Source organism: Mytilus californianus, unplaced genomic scaffold (genome assembly GCF_021869535.1).
Source record: "Mytilus californianus isolate M0D057914Y unplaced genomic scaffold, xbMytCali1.0.p SCAF_10, whole genome shotgun sequence".
Taxonomy (NCBI): Eukaryota; Metazoa; Mollusca; class Bivalvia; order Mytilida; family Mytilidae; genus Mytilus; species Mytilus californianus.
Genome location: NW_026262582.1, coordinates 33,293,982 through 33,312,599, shown reverse-complemented (window position 1 = coordinate 33,312,599; position 18,618 = coordinate 33,293,982). Strand labels below are relative to the sequence as shown.

Sequence of the window (18,618 nt, the reverse complement as noted above, 5' to 3'; positions counted from 1 at the left end):
GAAATTTCGTAGATTTGTCTACAGAAAAGCATGTTGAAAAGAGAACGAAAGCAGAAATAATCACGTCTGAAACTAAATGTAAGTATATATTCACTTTTTAAGAGGAAAGGCCTATTCTTACTATAGTAATGTCTTATGTGTTACATGTCTTACGCTTCGGAAGGATTTAAGACTTGGCTAAATGTCAATATTACACGTACTTTATTTATCGGGTTTGCATATATGCATACCTTTGATATAAATTGTGTACCAGATGTAGTGTATGTTAATTAATCATTGGGCTAAACATTTGGTTTTCCATTTAATTCAAATATCGCTGGTAAGCATTCGATTCGTTCTCCTTGAATTTAAATTGTTTTCAATACAACGTTAAATATTTTGAATTTATACATTTAGTTCTAATATGTTGTTTTATATTGTTGTCTAAAACAGACAGTTTTGTTGAAAATTTGAATTTTCATTTAGGAAAATGAACTTCGAACTATTCAGCAATACTTTGCAGCTTGGAATAAAGAACAAATATGATATCGATTATTGCATAATGCCAAGATGAATTATGGAAGTATGTCCCTTGAACATTTTTTTAAAAAGCACAAAATTGATATCGATTTTGACTTGAAAATATGACTAAGCAATATTACAAACTTCTATAAAGTATAAGTCTTGTTCGATGTTTCCTGTCAAACAATTACCTTTGTCAGGATATCATGGATATTGTCCCATCAACTTTTTCAGGCAAAATTCCGGACGATGAATTCAATTTGCTTATGATTTTTACCTTAAAAATTCCCTACTCGAAGTCTTATAATAATGAAATACAGACCATCCTTGCTGTCGTTTTCTTTTAAGAAGACCGTATTACTTTTTAGCATAGAACCAAGTTTGATTATCAGTGTCCGTGCAATTACCATTTATCGGTCATCATAAATAAATTTAGATCAAAATGGTAAAAAATATTTCTGATAACAAATAAATTCGCGAATCCATTTATTTTCAAATACTTATAGTAATAGCTTCCCCAGATAGCATTTATTTTGCAAGAACCTCATATTCTTAAGATAAAAGTGTATGCTTTTAAAGTCTTAATTGATTTTCACTGTTATCGAACTCATCATCCAAGAGATATGGTCATGATAAGGTCGTAAAATGCAGAAATGCGTATAATGATATGAAATGATGGTTTTTGGATAATTGCTATTTTTTTCATCTGGTTTCACAATGGAAATCAAGAAACTGTATATATGTAGTTAATTTAGAATGATGCGCTTGCTTTATTTAATACTTACAATACAAAAAGATTGAGATTTATTTAAGTGCTGCTGCATTTACCGTTCAGACATTATTCCTCGTAAATATTGTTTTCTTTTAAAATTGTGTTACAGTGCGGTTTGTGGAGTAATGTATGACGTAGCTTTGAAGTATATTATACGATTTTTCTTCAGGTATTATGGTATATGTAGCTCATTGTAAGCTAGTTCTTTAAAAACATTCTCATTTGTACATTAGACATGGTTGAATCATTTTTGTGTTCTATTAGTTATCAGCTCAATCGGCACCTGTTGGTATTGCCATATGTTTGTCCATTCATATGGAGATGTCACTTTGTTATTTGAACTGTTTCAGACATGGACAATGTGGTATTTCCTGATAAAAATTTGTTGACCATTGAGTGGCTGTTGCCTCTTGTTATAATAATAACAACATTTGTGGCAGTAACAGCTGTTTTACTAAGGTGCAGAAAAGGTAGGGAATAACCATCATTCCGTTGATTATAATAGTTTTGTATTAAACACACATAAAAGTAATTGGGAAATGAACATAGCAAGATGTTAATGTAGGAGTATACTTAAGTAAACATTTATACAACGACAAAAAAAAAGACAACAGGAAGATATAAAACATGTGCTTTGATTACTTATAATGAGAATCTATCATAGACCAACTATTAAAGCGACGCGTCGATTATATAAACTGTCTTTTGTTTTTACTGAAACATCGGATCACACAATGGACTTTTTATTCGATTTGTGATATAATCTGCAGCTTCAGGTTATTAGTATCTAAATAGATAGTCATCAAAAGAATTTGAATCGTACCTGATCGTGTTCATTACATATTCGGCGATAAAACCTATGTGATATTAATCCGAAGCCTGTGTTGTACAACAAAGACTCGCTTATCCTGATTTGAGAGTGTAAATTAAAAGAAAAATAAATGATCGGAGGAGGACATAGTAGCATACACATACAAGTACTCTCATCAGAGATACCAGAATTAACATTTTGTACGCAAGACGCGCGTTTCGTCTGAAGAAGACTCACCATTGACGCTCAAATCAAAAACGATCAAAGGCCAAATAAAGTACGACGTTAAAAAGCATTGAGGACTTACAATTCTAAAAGCCTTTGTCAAGTACAGAAGAGGTAATCTAATCCCGGGGTAAAAAATCCTAAGTATTTTGAAAAATGGAAAATTTTATAAACAGTTAATTTATAGTTATGACCAAATCAATGATAATTCATGTAAACACGGAAGTGCTGACTACTGGATTCTGACTCCAAACCCACCAATGTTTAAAAAAAGTCACTTAAGAAACCCTACATACAAATGTAAAAGTGTTTAGTTTGACTTAATCGGGGATTAAACCCACAACCTTCGCATTCGAGGTAAAATTGAAGAATTTGATGCAGAAGATTATAAGAATGGTGGTGATTTAGTTTTAAATGTTAATCTATAATACTATTTTCAGCCAAATTGGAACAGAACTCAAGGTAAAGTTAACTTGATCTAGTGCCTTAAGTAATAACTATAATAAAAACATTTAAGGTACCAATTTCACTGCACCAGATGCAAAAAGTTTGAATATCGCAATGTTCTTGCTTCACTAGTGTTCTTTATTAAAATTGTATGCATCGTAGTTATATAACTTAAGGGCATCCGATACAGTTTCAAGGGAGTTAACTCTTTGCGCGACGTTAAGCGTTCGAATTCCCGCAAAACGTCACTTTCTGCGGGACGTTATGCGTGTAATTTTCCCTAATTAGAACGATATATTGTACAATCGATGCACCAATTTATGTTTATCATGCATGCTAACTTCTACACCATTAAGATTAGTGCATTTGATTCTAACAGGATAAAAGTTTAATAAAATTATTAGAAATTAAACACATTACTGTTTCTGTTGTTCCTCATTTTGAAGTTTCTGTGAGATCTTCAACAAAATATCGTATAGACGTCGCGTACGGTGTTGATGTTAGTTTTGGTAACGTTAATTTGACGTTATTTTTCATGCATTGTACAAATAACGGATCATAGCGTCGTAAAAATTTCATTTCGTGCAGCTCACCACATAATTTGTATGAGCTGTTTGCTTGACTTGCTACGTATAGAAACGAAAAGCAAAAGCAGCACATATTTCTTAAAGTGCAGATAAATTATATTTATTAATACAGTATCACCTTGGAGCAAAGATATTTTCTCTTTCTTTTGATTGTAACAGGATATTTTTATTTTTTTTAAACCACTGTCTTCACTGCTGCTTTCTTGTATCCGCTTTTGATAGTTTCTGGATAAAAATGTTATTAGTTGAAGCGTTTATTTCATTACCTGTATTAAAGGTTGAGTATGACTATTGTTGAAAGCAAATTCAAAATTTACAACAACAAACATAATTTAATCTGATTTCTTGCCCGGCTCGGGACGTTTGCGCTTTTTCATATCACATTTGCGCTTTTTTTAATGGACATTTGGCCTTCAATTCATATAGGACATTTGCGCTTTTTAAATGTGGACATTTGCGCTTTTTGTATAGGACATTTGCGCTTTTACAAAAGTTTCTTTATGGTTAAAAGTTAAATAGTCTTTCCATATCACATTCGTGTTTGAACAATTTTGCTCTTGTAAGTTGTCCTGACTGGTATTTCGCCCTCATTTCAAATATATATTCTTGTCTCTATTTCTCAATTCTTGACTGAGACGCCTGTTCATTAATATATCGAATTTTAATGTTATAAACTGTTGTACAATGATAAGAAACCATTGTGACATAGACATTTTTTACCGTACCTGTCTCTATAATCTTATACTTTTATGTTTAAGACTGTGTCAATGTTAACTAGCTAACGACAAATACAAGTTGAATTTATTTACGTATCTCATTAAAATGTAGACGATTAAGTCCCAGGTTAGGGGGAGGGTTTGGATCCCGCTAACAAGTTTAACCCCGCCACAATCTATATGTATGTGCCTGTCCCAAGTCAGGAGCGTGTAATTCAGTGGTTGTCGTTTGTTTATGTGTTACATATTTGTTTTTTGTACATAAATTAGGCCGTTAGTTTTCTCATTTGAATTGTTTTACATTGTCATTTCGTGGCCTTTTATAGCTGACTATGCGGTATGGGCTTTGTTCATTGTTGAAGGCCGTACGGTGACCTATATATATAGTTGTTAATTTCTGTGTCATTTGGTCTCTTGTGAAGAGTTGTCTCATTGGCAATCATACCACGTCTTCTTTTTTATATTAAAGTTAAAAAGCGTAAATGTCCGGTCAATTTACTACAGGTGTATCAAAATTTAAAGCGTAAATGTCAATAGTGTTTGAAGCGCAAATTCCTATCGTGTTATGTGTGAAAAAGCGCAAACATCCTGTGCCCAATTTGCCAACTGCATATACAAAAGGAAATCTAATCTCAACTATGAACAAGTAAACCGATACAGTATATATATAAAAAATTATAAAAAAGTTATGGTTTTGCATGAGATATTTTCGACGTAGGGCACTACATGTCAAGTTATACAGAACGTAACGTCAAAACGAGTAAAAAAGCATGATGTGACATTATGACTTGACAAAAGTAGTCGCTGACTGTGACGTTAATACTTTCGACATGTAGTCGAAAATGGGTTCAAATAAATTTCTGAAATATATATTTAAATGTTAATATATAGTATTTTTTGTGCTATTGTAATTTCAAAAATTCCCCCGCCAAAACTGTATTATATGACTTATCATATTTGTAACAAAATTGTAAAAAACGGCGTTTTGTGACATTTTGACTAGACACAAATAAAAAGCTCGCGTTTATTTTCTTTTTTAATATTTTCCCTTGAAACTTCGACTTATTTTTTTTTTCTTTCACTTGAAAAACATCTTTTCACGTTTAAATAAATTTTCAGATCGTAGAAAAGACCGCAAATGCCTATTGTTTTTCATTAGACACTTAACAAATACGCCGAAACGTCAAAAAACGGCAAGTGTGACATTTCAACGGATTTGATAAAATTAACAATTTAGGACATAATTTAAACAATATCTAATTTTAGAAGACATAGAAAGTTTTATAGGTATTGTATAATTTTGACACTGAAAGGGTGGATATGTAAATTGTGATTTGAGACTGCAGCATTCGTTCGAATTTTGAAGAGCTCTTTATGAAATGAGAGATTTGGGTTTTGTGACAGAAATAAAAATTTCCAATTACCATAAATTCTACCACGATACTTTGAAATATTGTAGCAAAACTTTTTCTTTTTTTTTTCCTTGTCATATACGGAATAAAATGATATATTAATTTCGGAATAATCTATTTGAATTATTTTTTAATATCACTCTTAACTTCTCTCCTATTCATATTTTTTTTTACAATTTTCGGCTTGGCCACAAAACAAAGTGAACTATTCGTTCTGGTCAGACGCGTCCAGTTAACGATTACGTCATAAATAAAACATACGCCATTAACACAAAAGACTGCTCTTTCTAGGGATATAGCAATCTCAAGACGACTGACCCTTTCGGTGTTACTAATATAATGCATGTCAATTATCATTTTTATTATCATTCATCATACATGATCAAATTTTGATTTGAATCCGATTTTCTGACATTTTATTACAGCGCAGAAAACCAATGATTTTTTTAAAAACTAATACCGAAAGTTTAGGTACATGAAGAAGTAACGGAACAATTTATTCCATTTATTATGTTAAATAAATAATGGTATGCCGCTAATATTTACAATGATACAACTTTTATAAAATAACAAAGTTCCAATTTCCTCCGCGTTGCACGTATTTTATCCAACAAAATGCAATAACCAATTTTTTTTTTCTTCAAAACTTTTTACAAATATGTTAGAAAAATGGCGGATTGACAGCAAATACAATGCAATTTCCAATATAATTAATATTTCCAAATGGCATAATTCTTTTAAAAAATAGTTGATAGGCACTGATTTTCGAACGTGTCCATACGATATAAGTTTTATAAAAATCTGGCAAGAATTGTACACTTGAAAAATTCAATAACCCCCCCCCCCAAAAAAAGCATTAAATACTGAGGAGAAAGTATATAATAGTACAAGATTATGAATGCTTTAAGAAGTGACTTGCTTTAACATCGTAATTTGGGAGTTGGGAGAAGAATAAAAAGAAACAAAAACAAACCCAAAGTTATGGAGGATGTATTAGGTAACATGTTCAGTCTTCCAGATATTAATTCAACCGTTTTTGCCAAATCAAAAATTCTGAAAAATTCTGAAAAATTTCATGATTATGGTACAATTTCTCTGTCTGGTAGAAGCCTCCTTCAGCAAATTGAAGATTCTGCTTTATAAGATTTTTTTTTCTGACAAGTTCCGTTTGCAGGAAAAGACCTCATATAAGCAATGGTAAGTAACCTTTGTGCTGTGATCTAGTGAAAATAAGTATGTACAAGTGAACTTTATAACTGGTTAAAAACAGTAGGAGCCTCCAAATTTTATTCAACTGTAATCATTGACCCGAATAAAAGTTTGATTTTATTAATACATTCAAATTCTTAAAAGTGTTTAAAACGTGAATAAAGGATTTTAAGGGGTATGATAATGAAACAGCAGCCCACCAAACAAAACAAAACAAAAACATCTAGAGGTCAACATATGGTATAAAACAATACACGAGTGTGTACAGTACATGTACCTGCATGTCAAGTTCTAAATTGCCGCGAGTCTTTAAATTTTAAAAGCCGTAAAAAATATCAAGTCCGTAATAACTTGAGATGTTTCTAACTTGGACCACAAACAGAGAGAGGTATTTATGATTCACATGATTTTATTTCCGAAAACAATATTACCAATTTATAGGTAGCTCTTTATAAGCAATATTTATGCATCTGAAAAATGTCGCCGATAACTTGCAGAGATAATTTGCAGGAGACGTCGAAATTGTCTGCCAGCGACGTCGTGCATTTTCGCGCTAACGTTGAGGTTATCAAGGGGAGACGCAATTTTTAGGATAAATTGCGTTTATCTTCGAATCCAGCACGGTGACATATATTTTTTATTTGAGATTTGGAGAAAGCATGACAAAATGCAGTCAATGTAGAAAAATATGAAAAATGACATTTTCAGAACTACCCTATTTCCATATTTTTAGGTTAAAAAATATGCCACTTTGAGCATCTTGTCCGCAATGTCAAGCAAGGCTTGGATAATTATATAGTCATTCTTGTAGGGATTTATTTTTTTCCTTATTGTCATTTATCACAGCTTCAGATTGAAACCAATCTTATTAATTTACGACGAAGAATATCTACTCCAAAAAATTTATAACATTGCCTAACTTTTTTACAAAATTGCACAAATCCCCAATTTTCAGCCTCAATTTTCTCGAAAACAAGCACGGTGACCTATGTTTTATTTTGTGTTTTTTGTTATAACTCGCCAAGGCCTACAACATATTTCAAAATTATGAAAATGACATTATATCGAGAAACTGTATCGGATGCCCTTAATTTGCATACGAGTATACATATGAGGAATATATTTAGTTTCCATTAGTTATCCGATGGGTTTAGTCTTGGTCAATACCTTAAGTTAACTACAAATAAGGCAATTTTGAATTAAAACTTGTTTTTAATAGGAGACAAAAATTATCGTAAAGAGGTGAAACTACGAAATCAAAAGCCAACAGATACGTTTTTTGGAGAAAAATAATCTTTACTAAAAGAAAAAAAATAATTAACATAAACACAGATAGAAATACAGGCACGCAAAACATTTAAAGAGTTTAAAATAGTTATAGAAGCAGGTATAATAAGGCCACAATGTGGGAACCATGAATTTGAAAATCAAAAAGTGTAATCAATCTACCAAATGACTAAACATTTTCAAAATTAGTATGTAAGACATCAGTATTTATATTTATTTTTTAAATATGCTCAATAACCTAATTTTTAAATCTTATTAATATTTGAATATGAGCTAAACCTTCAAGTTAACATATATGTTTGAAGAAAATGCATTTCAAAAGATCTAATTAGGTGTAAAACATCCATGTCGGGTGACGTCTCGGCAAACAAACTATATGTAAAATTACATTTTCGATCAAATCTTTCAATTTCAACATGTTAGGAACTTCAAAATGATAACACTTATGACCTTTTCTGCAAAAATGTCCAGGTTATATAAACCTATTTGTTCATGCAATAGAATTTAGCAATGCCATGGGTAAATAATGGCTCTTTTTAGTCTCCTCCTTGAAAGAAGTAAAATAACAAACACAAACAAGGGAAATTCCAAACGGAAAGTCTTTAATGAAATGGCAAAATCAAAAGCTCAAACACAACAAATGAATGGAAACAACTGTCATATTCCTGACTTGGTACAGGCATTTCCTAATGTAGAAACATGATTGATTAAACCTGGTTTTATAGCTAGCTAAACCCCTCACTTGTATGACATTTGCATAGAAATCCATATTATTGACAACAATGTGTGAGCAAAACAAACACATAATAGGTAAAAATGTCAATCATTGTGGTACAGCAGTCAACCTTGTAATATATTATTTCTAATGACTATAAAAACAAATAACTATTTCAACAAAGAAAATAAAATGGCATATATACACTCTATAGACAAAGAACATAAGCAAAAATAGAACGAAAACGAAAAAAAAAAATGACCATAGCATAATAGCACAATGGAGGGATGTATAAGTATCGAGCCACGCAAATAGTATATTACCAAACATGGAATGAACAGTAAAGTTTAAAAACGTACAAGGATAAATAAAAAAGAACACTATAACAAGTAATTAAGATGATAAACAACATCAGTACTTAGAATTTATACTTCTAGACCATCATGTATCATTTGTGAAGTTGATATGGAATATTTATCAACAAGGTCTTGGTATCTTCCAATGTTTTCCAATACCAACAGTTGGCTTTTCAAATACAGTATTATTTTCTACAAATTATTGTACGAACGCAATACTAAAAAGTTCCTTTAAGTATGGTTTGAAGAACTACATTTGATAACAATGTTTCTGTTTCGAAGTAAAAAATAATGTCAGTAGTACTATGTTAATGTAGAGCTGTTCCAAAATTTTTTGTTGTGTCTCATTCATCATCTGGTTAATAAAAAAACAGGTATTGATAATTTCAATTACTTTTTTCAGCCGGATTGATGATAATGAAGAAGATGCTCAAGGTAAAATTTTTAATCTAATCTCAATAATGTATCCATAGTTTTAATATACATGCATACTTGTCTGAACTATATTTTTTCTACTTCTTCTTTCTTGTGAAAATTAAAGAGATGTGATTGGATTGCTATAAAGGCAACTATTCACGATTAATGACGTACATGTTAGAAACTATAGCAAAGAGAGAGAGAGAGAGAGAGAGAGAGAGCATTTAAAAATCGCAATATAAAAGATAAATAATTATTTATGTTTGGTTTGGTCTTCTTATTACACCATTATTATATCTGTTAGGACTTTAGGAATTTATTGGTGAACCGGTTAAGGCAAATCGATAAAAATATAAACGACACGTTTCAAAACTTACTAAATATATATGTTGTAAAACAAAGCGTTTGTGTAAAAAAAAGTGAAATTATTTCTTTAATAGAAAAACCCCATTTTATGATTGTAAGGAAGACGCTGGTCACAACATATTTAAAACATTTAATATACCACCAGACTTAAACATAATCAACAAATACGCCCCTTACGCTAAATAGTGCATTCAAAGCAACAGCACTTTATCGAGTGTGTAGTCATTTTAATCATTTGTGACAAAAACTTATTAAAAACCCTACATTTTTAAACAGTCCTTTTATTCTTGACTGTTGATTTCAAGATCTTGAAAACGTTCTATATGTTTGTTAAAAATCACATATTACAAAAATGTACACTGTTTGTTATGCCATTGCTTGGGGACGTTCAGTTCCGATGACATTACCATCCCAGTAGTCAATACCTTTGTTTGACATGAAATATTTTTAAATTTTTTTTAATTACTCGACATATTAAGGTCTTTCTACCCCAGGCATACTTTGTCTTAGCCGTAGTTTGCAAAATTTCCGGATATTTCGGTTTGTAATGCTATTGAACTTTCAGTTTATTTTGGACGTCCAGCATATTTGATTCTAGTGCCACTTATGAGGGCTTTATTGACGAGACGCGATTATGGCGTGGAAAGTTGTTTGCCATTGATCGTTGTCGAGTTTTTATTATAGGATTCAAAGTATTATTTGAAATGACATTCAATATTAATAAAGAGAGTTATACAACTATAAATAGTCACCAATCAAGAACAAAGACGATGTCTGATATATATATTGAGTTTAGCTTTAATATTTATGTTTATTTGCCTGTAAACTGATTGATTTTTTAGTTGCTTTTAGTTTCTATTGCTTCCACATATTACATGTTAATTTGTATCCATACACTATAGCTAAAACTTCCTTCGAATTTGTATTATAGACATGATTGTTGCAGTACATGTTTTCTAATTTTGAATTATTGAAACTTGGATCATATTATGCTTCAATTGTTACACTGTTGTTTTCTGTAATTATATCATGATTCATATTGTAATTAATATTAAAGAAAAAGACAGGGAGGATGATAGAAAAAAATTTACCGCTCTCATTTATCTAATATATAGTAAATAGCTCATACTGTCTTTAAAAGAGAGGCGACAGGTAAGGGAGATTCAAACTCATAAGTCGAAAATAAACTGACAACGCCATGGCTAAAAAAGAAAAGAAAGAAAACACCAATAGACAAATAATAGAACACGTAACACAACATAGAACACTAAAGACTGGGCATTACGAACCCCACAAAAAAATGGAGGTGATCTCAGGTGCTCCGGAAGGGTAAGCAGATCCTGCTCCACATGTGACACTTCATCAGAAATCTAAACTCTCCGTATGCTGTCTTTTGTCACTTTTGTTGGGATACTGAATATCCCGTACCACTGGAGCTAAAGTCCTGGCAAAACCTGTTGTTTAATTGTTTGCCAGCAAGTTTTTATTTCTATATTAAATTATGCTTTCAGCTGTAAATTTGTTTATTCACTTGATCTGAATTACTAATTAAAAAATTGACCAATGCAAATAATATTGATATGCTTCAATATGCAGGCAAAAACAACAATCAGATCTTGAGAATCATACAAAGATCATTTGCCATTAGCAAATATCAAATGAGAGTGGTGTAAAAGACACATAAAAGTTTGTCCATATGAAAATAAGAAGATGTGGTATTACTGCCAATGACACTACTCTCTACTAGAGATTAAATGACATAGAAGTTAACAACTATACGTCACCATACGCCTTCAACAATTAGCAGAACCCATAAGGCATTGTAAAATAAAAAAGGCCCCGAAATGAGAAATGTATAACAATTCAAACGAGAAAACTAACGACCTGATTTATGTACAAAACAATAAACGAAAACAAAATATGATATACAGAAACAGACGGCAGCAACTAAATTACAGGCTCATGGCTTGGGACAGGCACATACATAACGAGGCGGAGTTAAGTATGTCTGCTGGCGCCAAGCCCTCCTATAACCTGGCACAGTGGTGTAACATTACGACATCCGTACAAACTATAACAAACAGTTGAAAAGGGCTTTGCTCATCAGATCGATACAAAGCACAGACGAACACCAATAAAAAAACAAAAACACAGAGATAAATTGAGTACAGATCTGAGAGTACTCAGAGTTACTCAAAGCTAGTCCAAAGCCTGTATCAACTAATTAAAAACCATGTGTCAAAGACTAAACGTCTTTAAAATACCCTACCTGGTGGCATAACAGAAAATGTGATTATTGCAAAATCATTTGTTTGGTCACATCCAAGGGCCACTAAAATATGAAACTGACACGTTATAAATTTCATTACTAAACACTGTTATCGCATTTTTATATATAACAAACGTTTACGTCCATTTATCTTTGTTTATCCTTTCTTTTTTAATCAGGAAATTTGGTTGAAAATGGCTTGTACCAGTCATCTAGATTTTTTGAACAAAACAATGTACGTGAACAAGTTGAAGCTGTTTCGTCTTTCCAAAGACATGCTGATGTAGGAGATAGATATTTGAATGGTAATTGATATGTGGAATATGATTTTTAAAAAATGATACTTTCCAATGCATGCAATAGGAAAGGGTAAATAAGATCGTCTTTTGAAAAACTTTGTCTTACTTTTTTGTCAATTTCTAGATGTAAGTCAATATAAAAGGCAGATTTAACTTTCACTGTAGTATTCTTGGATAGATTCGCTTCTTTTGATTTCTGCGTATCTCATATATGAAGTGTACATTTTGTTTTCCATAAATATAAATAAAAGACCTAATCTGCAAAAAAAGAAGAACTGTAGAAATGTATATCGTCTGTTATAAAGCTGTCCTCCAATCGAAAATAGTTTAGTTTTATTGTAATGTGTATCAGTTATTATGAAACGAAGATCAGTTATACAGATTTCACAAAAAATGATTACGATTACTTAACAATTTCATGAAAAGCACCACATAGTCAATTGCAGTTATTACGTTATTGAAGTTTATATTTTATAAAGAGGCAATCGTCTTTTCTTCTATATTCTGTCATTGCATACTTTTGTTTGACGAATTAGGTTTCATAAAATACAGATATTTATGAAATTGTATTTACAAATTTTGTCGATATTAACATCATGAACATATTGATGCATGTATCGCAGAGGACATTCGCCCTGTCGACGCACGTGGTCTCGCTCATTTTATAGTTCATACGATTCCCTCTATATATATGTGTGTTGCTTTGATATGTCTCCAACTCGACTTGTTAGAATTGAACATCCAGTCGTTGGATTACGTTTTTCAAATATAACGCTTTCTTAGCAACCATTGAATCGTGTAAAATTACCAATAAAACGTAAATGGTGGAGAGGACTTGTGTTCAGTTCGATTGATAAATGTGATGGTTTTATCTCTCGTAATTAGTTTCTTAAAAAAATATTAAAATTTGTACGTGTTGTAATAACAGGCTTTCTTCTAAATTGAATTGTATGTGCACTATCGTTTATGATTTAAAAAAAAAGGAATTTAAAGAACGGTATAATTGGGATTGTTTTATGGTACATGGTATAATTGGGAATGACAAATGATATGTATTGTGTACAGGGTATTGTTCAATGGGCAACATGGAAATGGTTGGTACATGGTGTAATAGAAAGTTTGATTCCACTGTTTGTCAATATTGATAGCGAAATCAACATTTGATTGGTTTAGACGATCACACGTGACATTGAACAAAATTTCATATTCCCCTCTGAGTATCATATTCCCCTCCGAAATGTCGGACTACCTCGTGCAACGTTACGCGCGGTTACTGTACATAACGTTTGAACGTTGTTATAAAAAGTTTAGGCCGTGGAAAATAACTTCATTTCCCTTGGCTTAGGGAGATATGAAGATGTTTTCACCCTTGAAAAGTCAAATTTCCATTGGACCATGCCCTAAGGAAATATGATTTTCTTGGGTGAACAAATCTTCAAATAACCCTCAGGCACGGGATTTGTTGGAAATTAGTGTGATGTTTACAGGCATCCAGGAATATATCATCAAATACCGTACTTGCCAAAATTTTGTTCATACATAAAAAGAAAGTTAATGAAATAGGTTTGATTTCTTTTAGCCAGAAAACCTCAACGAAATACTGGACATGACGTCAGAGGTATAATATCTCAAGGTGCCAATGCACAGGTAAGGATAGCATTTCATTAGCACCGTGTAACCAACAGAACAGCAAATATGACGATGCACATTATACACAGAAAACGAAGGTAGTGGGATTTTCCCCCGAAATTTTAAATCAAAAGGAATATATGCATGTTAAGATATTATAAAGACACTAAACATCGACAATCTTCACAAAGCTTCATACGGCGTTATAGACTTAAATTTGCTACTTTTTAATAAGTTTTATTATTTTTCATGTTTTTAGTAGCGACTTGAAAAAAAACGTTCTTGATGATGATCAGTATGAGCTTTGATTTCTTAGTCCATTAGTTTTTGATATTTTCAGATCAACGAAATAAATATGAACTACGCTGAAGTAATGTTTGAAGTCAAGCATCCAACACGTCATTTTGTCATTCATGGTAATGAAAACAGAACAATTTATTCTGACATTGATCAGTTAGCTAGAGCAGAGCCTTTACCGTCATCAAGCAGTGAAAGTGAGGAAGAATGAATATATGTTGAAGGCATTGAGAACTTCCATAAAAAATCTAATATCTAGACGATGTTTATGTATACAGATAATGCAACTCTCGGTCATACCAACACACGTTTTAACTATTGTCATTGTTTTGTTACTTCTTGTAATTTGTTTAGTTTATAAATAGGGAAAATCTGCCTGGGTTATTCCTAAAGATTCTCCTTTGGTCCATTAAAATGCACAAATAAAAAAAAGGTCGAAAATTAAAATACCAGCGAAATGTTTCCTAACCAGGTAAAACATGGTTATAACGAATTTTTGAGGACCAACGGTATAACTTAACGGATAAAGACAAAAACCGTTATTTTGATATAACAAATTTCGTTAGACAATATACGATTGCGTTGTAAGGGGAACATTGTGGAACTAGACAAGGTAGTTTAGCAAAAAATTAATGCTACATATACAAACAAATTATATTATGTTTACAACGTCGGAAAAGAGATGACGATGTCAGGTTGTTTTTGCCTTCTTGAAAATATTTTGTTCAATTTCCACAAGTGCCGAAAATAAGTGTTCACCAAAGTTGTCTGGTTTTTGACATGTTTGAGACATTTTACGAACTGTCACTAACCCCAGTAGTCCATCACTTTTTGTTGTTTATTCATTCTTGGTTGGACGTCTATTTTTTTATCGTCGGTGTTAGAATCCTTGTTTAAAATATCATTATATAAAGGCTTTAATCAATAAATTCCCAAATTTATTAACGGAAACTTATCAGTATCGGTCCAATTATTGGAATATTTTCGTTTTGTTTTTCTTTGTACTATCCAAACAAAGCTGCATCAACATTTTGATGAGCTGACGATCTGTTCCTTTTTCTCGATAGAGATTTGGTTTAACTTTCATAAGATTCAATGATTGCATCCTTGCTTTTCACAATTGTACATAGCGTTTTGGATAAGATATAAAATCTGTCGGCATATCATTCTTTTTTTCATTTCACGTTTAAACCCATTGAATTATTTTAAACTTAGTGTCTACAGATCAAACTTTTTCTTGTCGGCAAATTATTACGTGTGCAGGCAACCGGCACCCACAAATTGTGTCGGGGATTTTCAAAAGCTTATTATCTTAAACAAGATACCAGATATTTTTTTTAATCAGATTTTTTGTAAATAAACTGTTATCTTATTTTACCTGTTAATATAACAGCGCAAATGCGCAACTTTAACTAGATTGCTATTATTTCAATGGAAGCATTCAAAAACATTACGAATAAATAAAGATGTGAGATAGATGTCTGAAAGATATCAATCCCACGTCATATAAAACAGAAGGAGTAAACTTTTCTACATAAAACGTGTGTTTGTTGTATTAACGACACACTTGTGAAAAAAAGGAAAAACGGAACAATTGGTTTTTAATTTGTATAAATGATTGTTCTTCGTTTTTCCTATTTTTCACAAGTGTGTAAATTTCTAAATAATTCATAAGAAGCTACCTGCGGTTAAATCAAAGTTACTTTCGGTGTCCAGTCATAGGTTTTTTGATACTGATTCAAAAACTATATGGTTTCTTTATACTTTTGTCTGAAATAAGGGAGATAATTTGCTACTTCCAGTTGAGAAAATGTCACTTCTGGTTTCATATGATAGCTTTAGTCACACTGATTGTAAAAATATATGGTTTCTATCTACTTTTGCTTTAAATAAGAGAGATAATTTTAACTTCCGGTTTAAAAAATTTCACTTCCGGTACCATCTGATAGGTTACTTCACACTGATTCTAAAAATATATGGTTCTAGGTAATTTTAAATAAAATCAGTGCAGGAAATGGCTACTTCCGGTTTACAAAAGGTCACTTCCGACTTACCTTTTCAAGGTCATATATCTACCAACCTTATGCAGAATATCCGATAGCTTTATCATGTCTGAATATGAATTTATTGCAAAGGTCAAAATCTAGAACGTCAAATTTACCTTTGACATTGACCTAAATTTCAAGGTCATAAAGGAAGGACCTCAGATAAAATGACCCTAGGTCTCTACTATATATAGTTAATGAGTTATATCCCATATTGTAACATTCCAAAGTTATGTCTCTACGAGATGAACCAAAGAGATCATATCCGAGAACTAGTAGGTAAACAAAACAAAATATCTATGAATATTATATATCTCCACAAAAGAGACGTGGTTTGTAAAACAGCTATATTTACAAAGTGCAACCTTTACCGATTTTATGTTCCGGTTTCATTATGTTTGTATAACATTGTATTATATTGTAGTGTTGTGGAATGAAAGGAAAATTATATTTTCTAAAATTGTAACCATTTATTATCAAACTGTACATTGTCGATCTAAAATATACTGTTTAATGATTACTCTAAAGTAGTTACTATAAAATATCGCCTCGATTGTTCCAAACGACGAATGCCTCATGTAAAGCAGGATCTACTTGATTGTTTTTTCATCTTCCAGCTTTTTTCATATATAGTATCGTTTTCATAACATTGTGGACGAGACCATTTTTTGGCGCGCTCAAATCTCCCATTGACTGGGTTAAATTAGGTGAACGTTCGTCTGTAACGCCCACTTATCACGTCGTATTTATTATAAACATTTGAATGGTTTTACACTTGTAATTTTTTGGGGCCCTTTATAGCTTACTGTTCGGTGTGAGCCAAGGCTCCGTGTTGAAGACCGTACTGTGACCTATAATGGTTTACTTTTATAAATTTTGACTTGGATGGAGAGTTGTCTCATTGGCACTAATACCACATCTTCTTATATCTATTTAAACTGTGGGGTCACCAAAGGTTCTCAACGCCTAAATCAAATAATTCATAAAACTAGTACAGGCATAACATTTGTGTTTTGATTAATATTGAATACTTCAACGTTCTTTACTTGCGTTTTTTTATGTTTTGATAAACATAAAAATTAATTTAACTAGCTTGAAAAGTTACAATGTATGTGTTGCCTATTATCTTTTTCGGACGTCAAAGAGATTAACCCATTGCGGTTGTCTAATTTTTTTTCACTTAGTATCTTTTAACATTTATCTTATGTAAAATTTATTTTAGAACGAGTGCATGATAAACTTTCAATAGTTGTGCAATTACAAAACATAGACAAAATATATTTTCGTACTGTCTTTTTCGTACTTGCAAGATATTGGACAGTAAAAAGCTATTTGGACCAAGCCTTATGAAATTTGCATATACTTCACGATATATTTGTAGGTAAAATGTATAGTTTGGTGGATTTTGGAAACTGGAACTTTTCTGCTAACTACTATACTAGTGACAAACCCTTGGTAGCAGAATGATTATGCACCAACTATCATCTTCCTTTTCTACGCGTGTGTGTTTTTTTTTTTGTTTTTTTTTTGTGAGGTGTGGATTGTTTTTTTTTCTCATGCACAAACAAGAACATTACTTTTTTAATCTTAGTGTCGTATTTTTTTTTTCCTCCCTAATTTTGAATGTAAGTCAGTTAGTTTTTTTCACTCTTATTTCTGAAACAACGTACCTTTTTTTCCATTCCAATTTTTTTTGGGTACCAATTCATTTTTTTTTTAAACGGTCCAACTTACACACACACAATAATTGACGGCAGTTTATATATCAACTTCGTCCTTTTTAAGATTTCAATGAAAATGTGCATATAATATATGTATCAGGTAGGAAATTAATTGTTAGAATGTGCAATGATGTGGTCAAAATTTGCTCAAAGCGGAAAAAAGCAACAGCTTAATTTGGATTGAAATTGAATAATTGTTATAATGTACACGACGTAACTTTTTCGGTCGGTTGAAAACAAAACTTTACGACAAAAGAGATGATTTCAGCTTCCCAATTCTGAACTTTCCATTTCTATGTAGCAACATTCCAGCAGCGCCTGCATACGGAGTATATTTCTCCCAATTGATACGATATTCCCGGGCTTGTGTTTCCTATCATGATTTCCTTGATAGAGGATTGCTGCTCACAAGGAATCTATTAAACCAAGAGTTCAAATAGTGAAGTTGAATTCATCCCTTCGTAAATTTTACGAACGCCATCACGAGTTGGTTGACCGTTATGGAATAACCGTTTCACAGATAATATCGGATATGTT

At 31.8% G+C, this 18,618-nt stretch overlaps 1 protein-coding gene across 1 annotated transcript; it reads left to right on the top strand.

The window, feature by feature from the left end:
• On the top strand, positions 1-15,688 carry LOC127717962 (uncharacterized). The gene is made up of 7 exons (XM_052223846.1): positions 1-78; positions 1,624-1,743; positions 2,750-2,771; positions 9,442-9,473; positions 12,270-12,395; positions 13,969-14,036; positions 14,359-15,688. Exons 2-7 carry the CDS (start codon positions 1,626-1,628, stop codon positions 14,524-14,526), a joined length of 534 nt encoding a protein of 177 aa, XP_052079806.1. The 5' UTR covers positions 1-78; positions 1,624-1,625; the 3' UTR covers positions 14,527-15,688.
• The last annotated feature ends 2,930 nt before the right edge of the window (positions 15,689-18,618 follow it).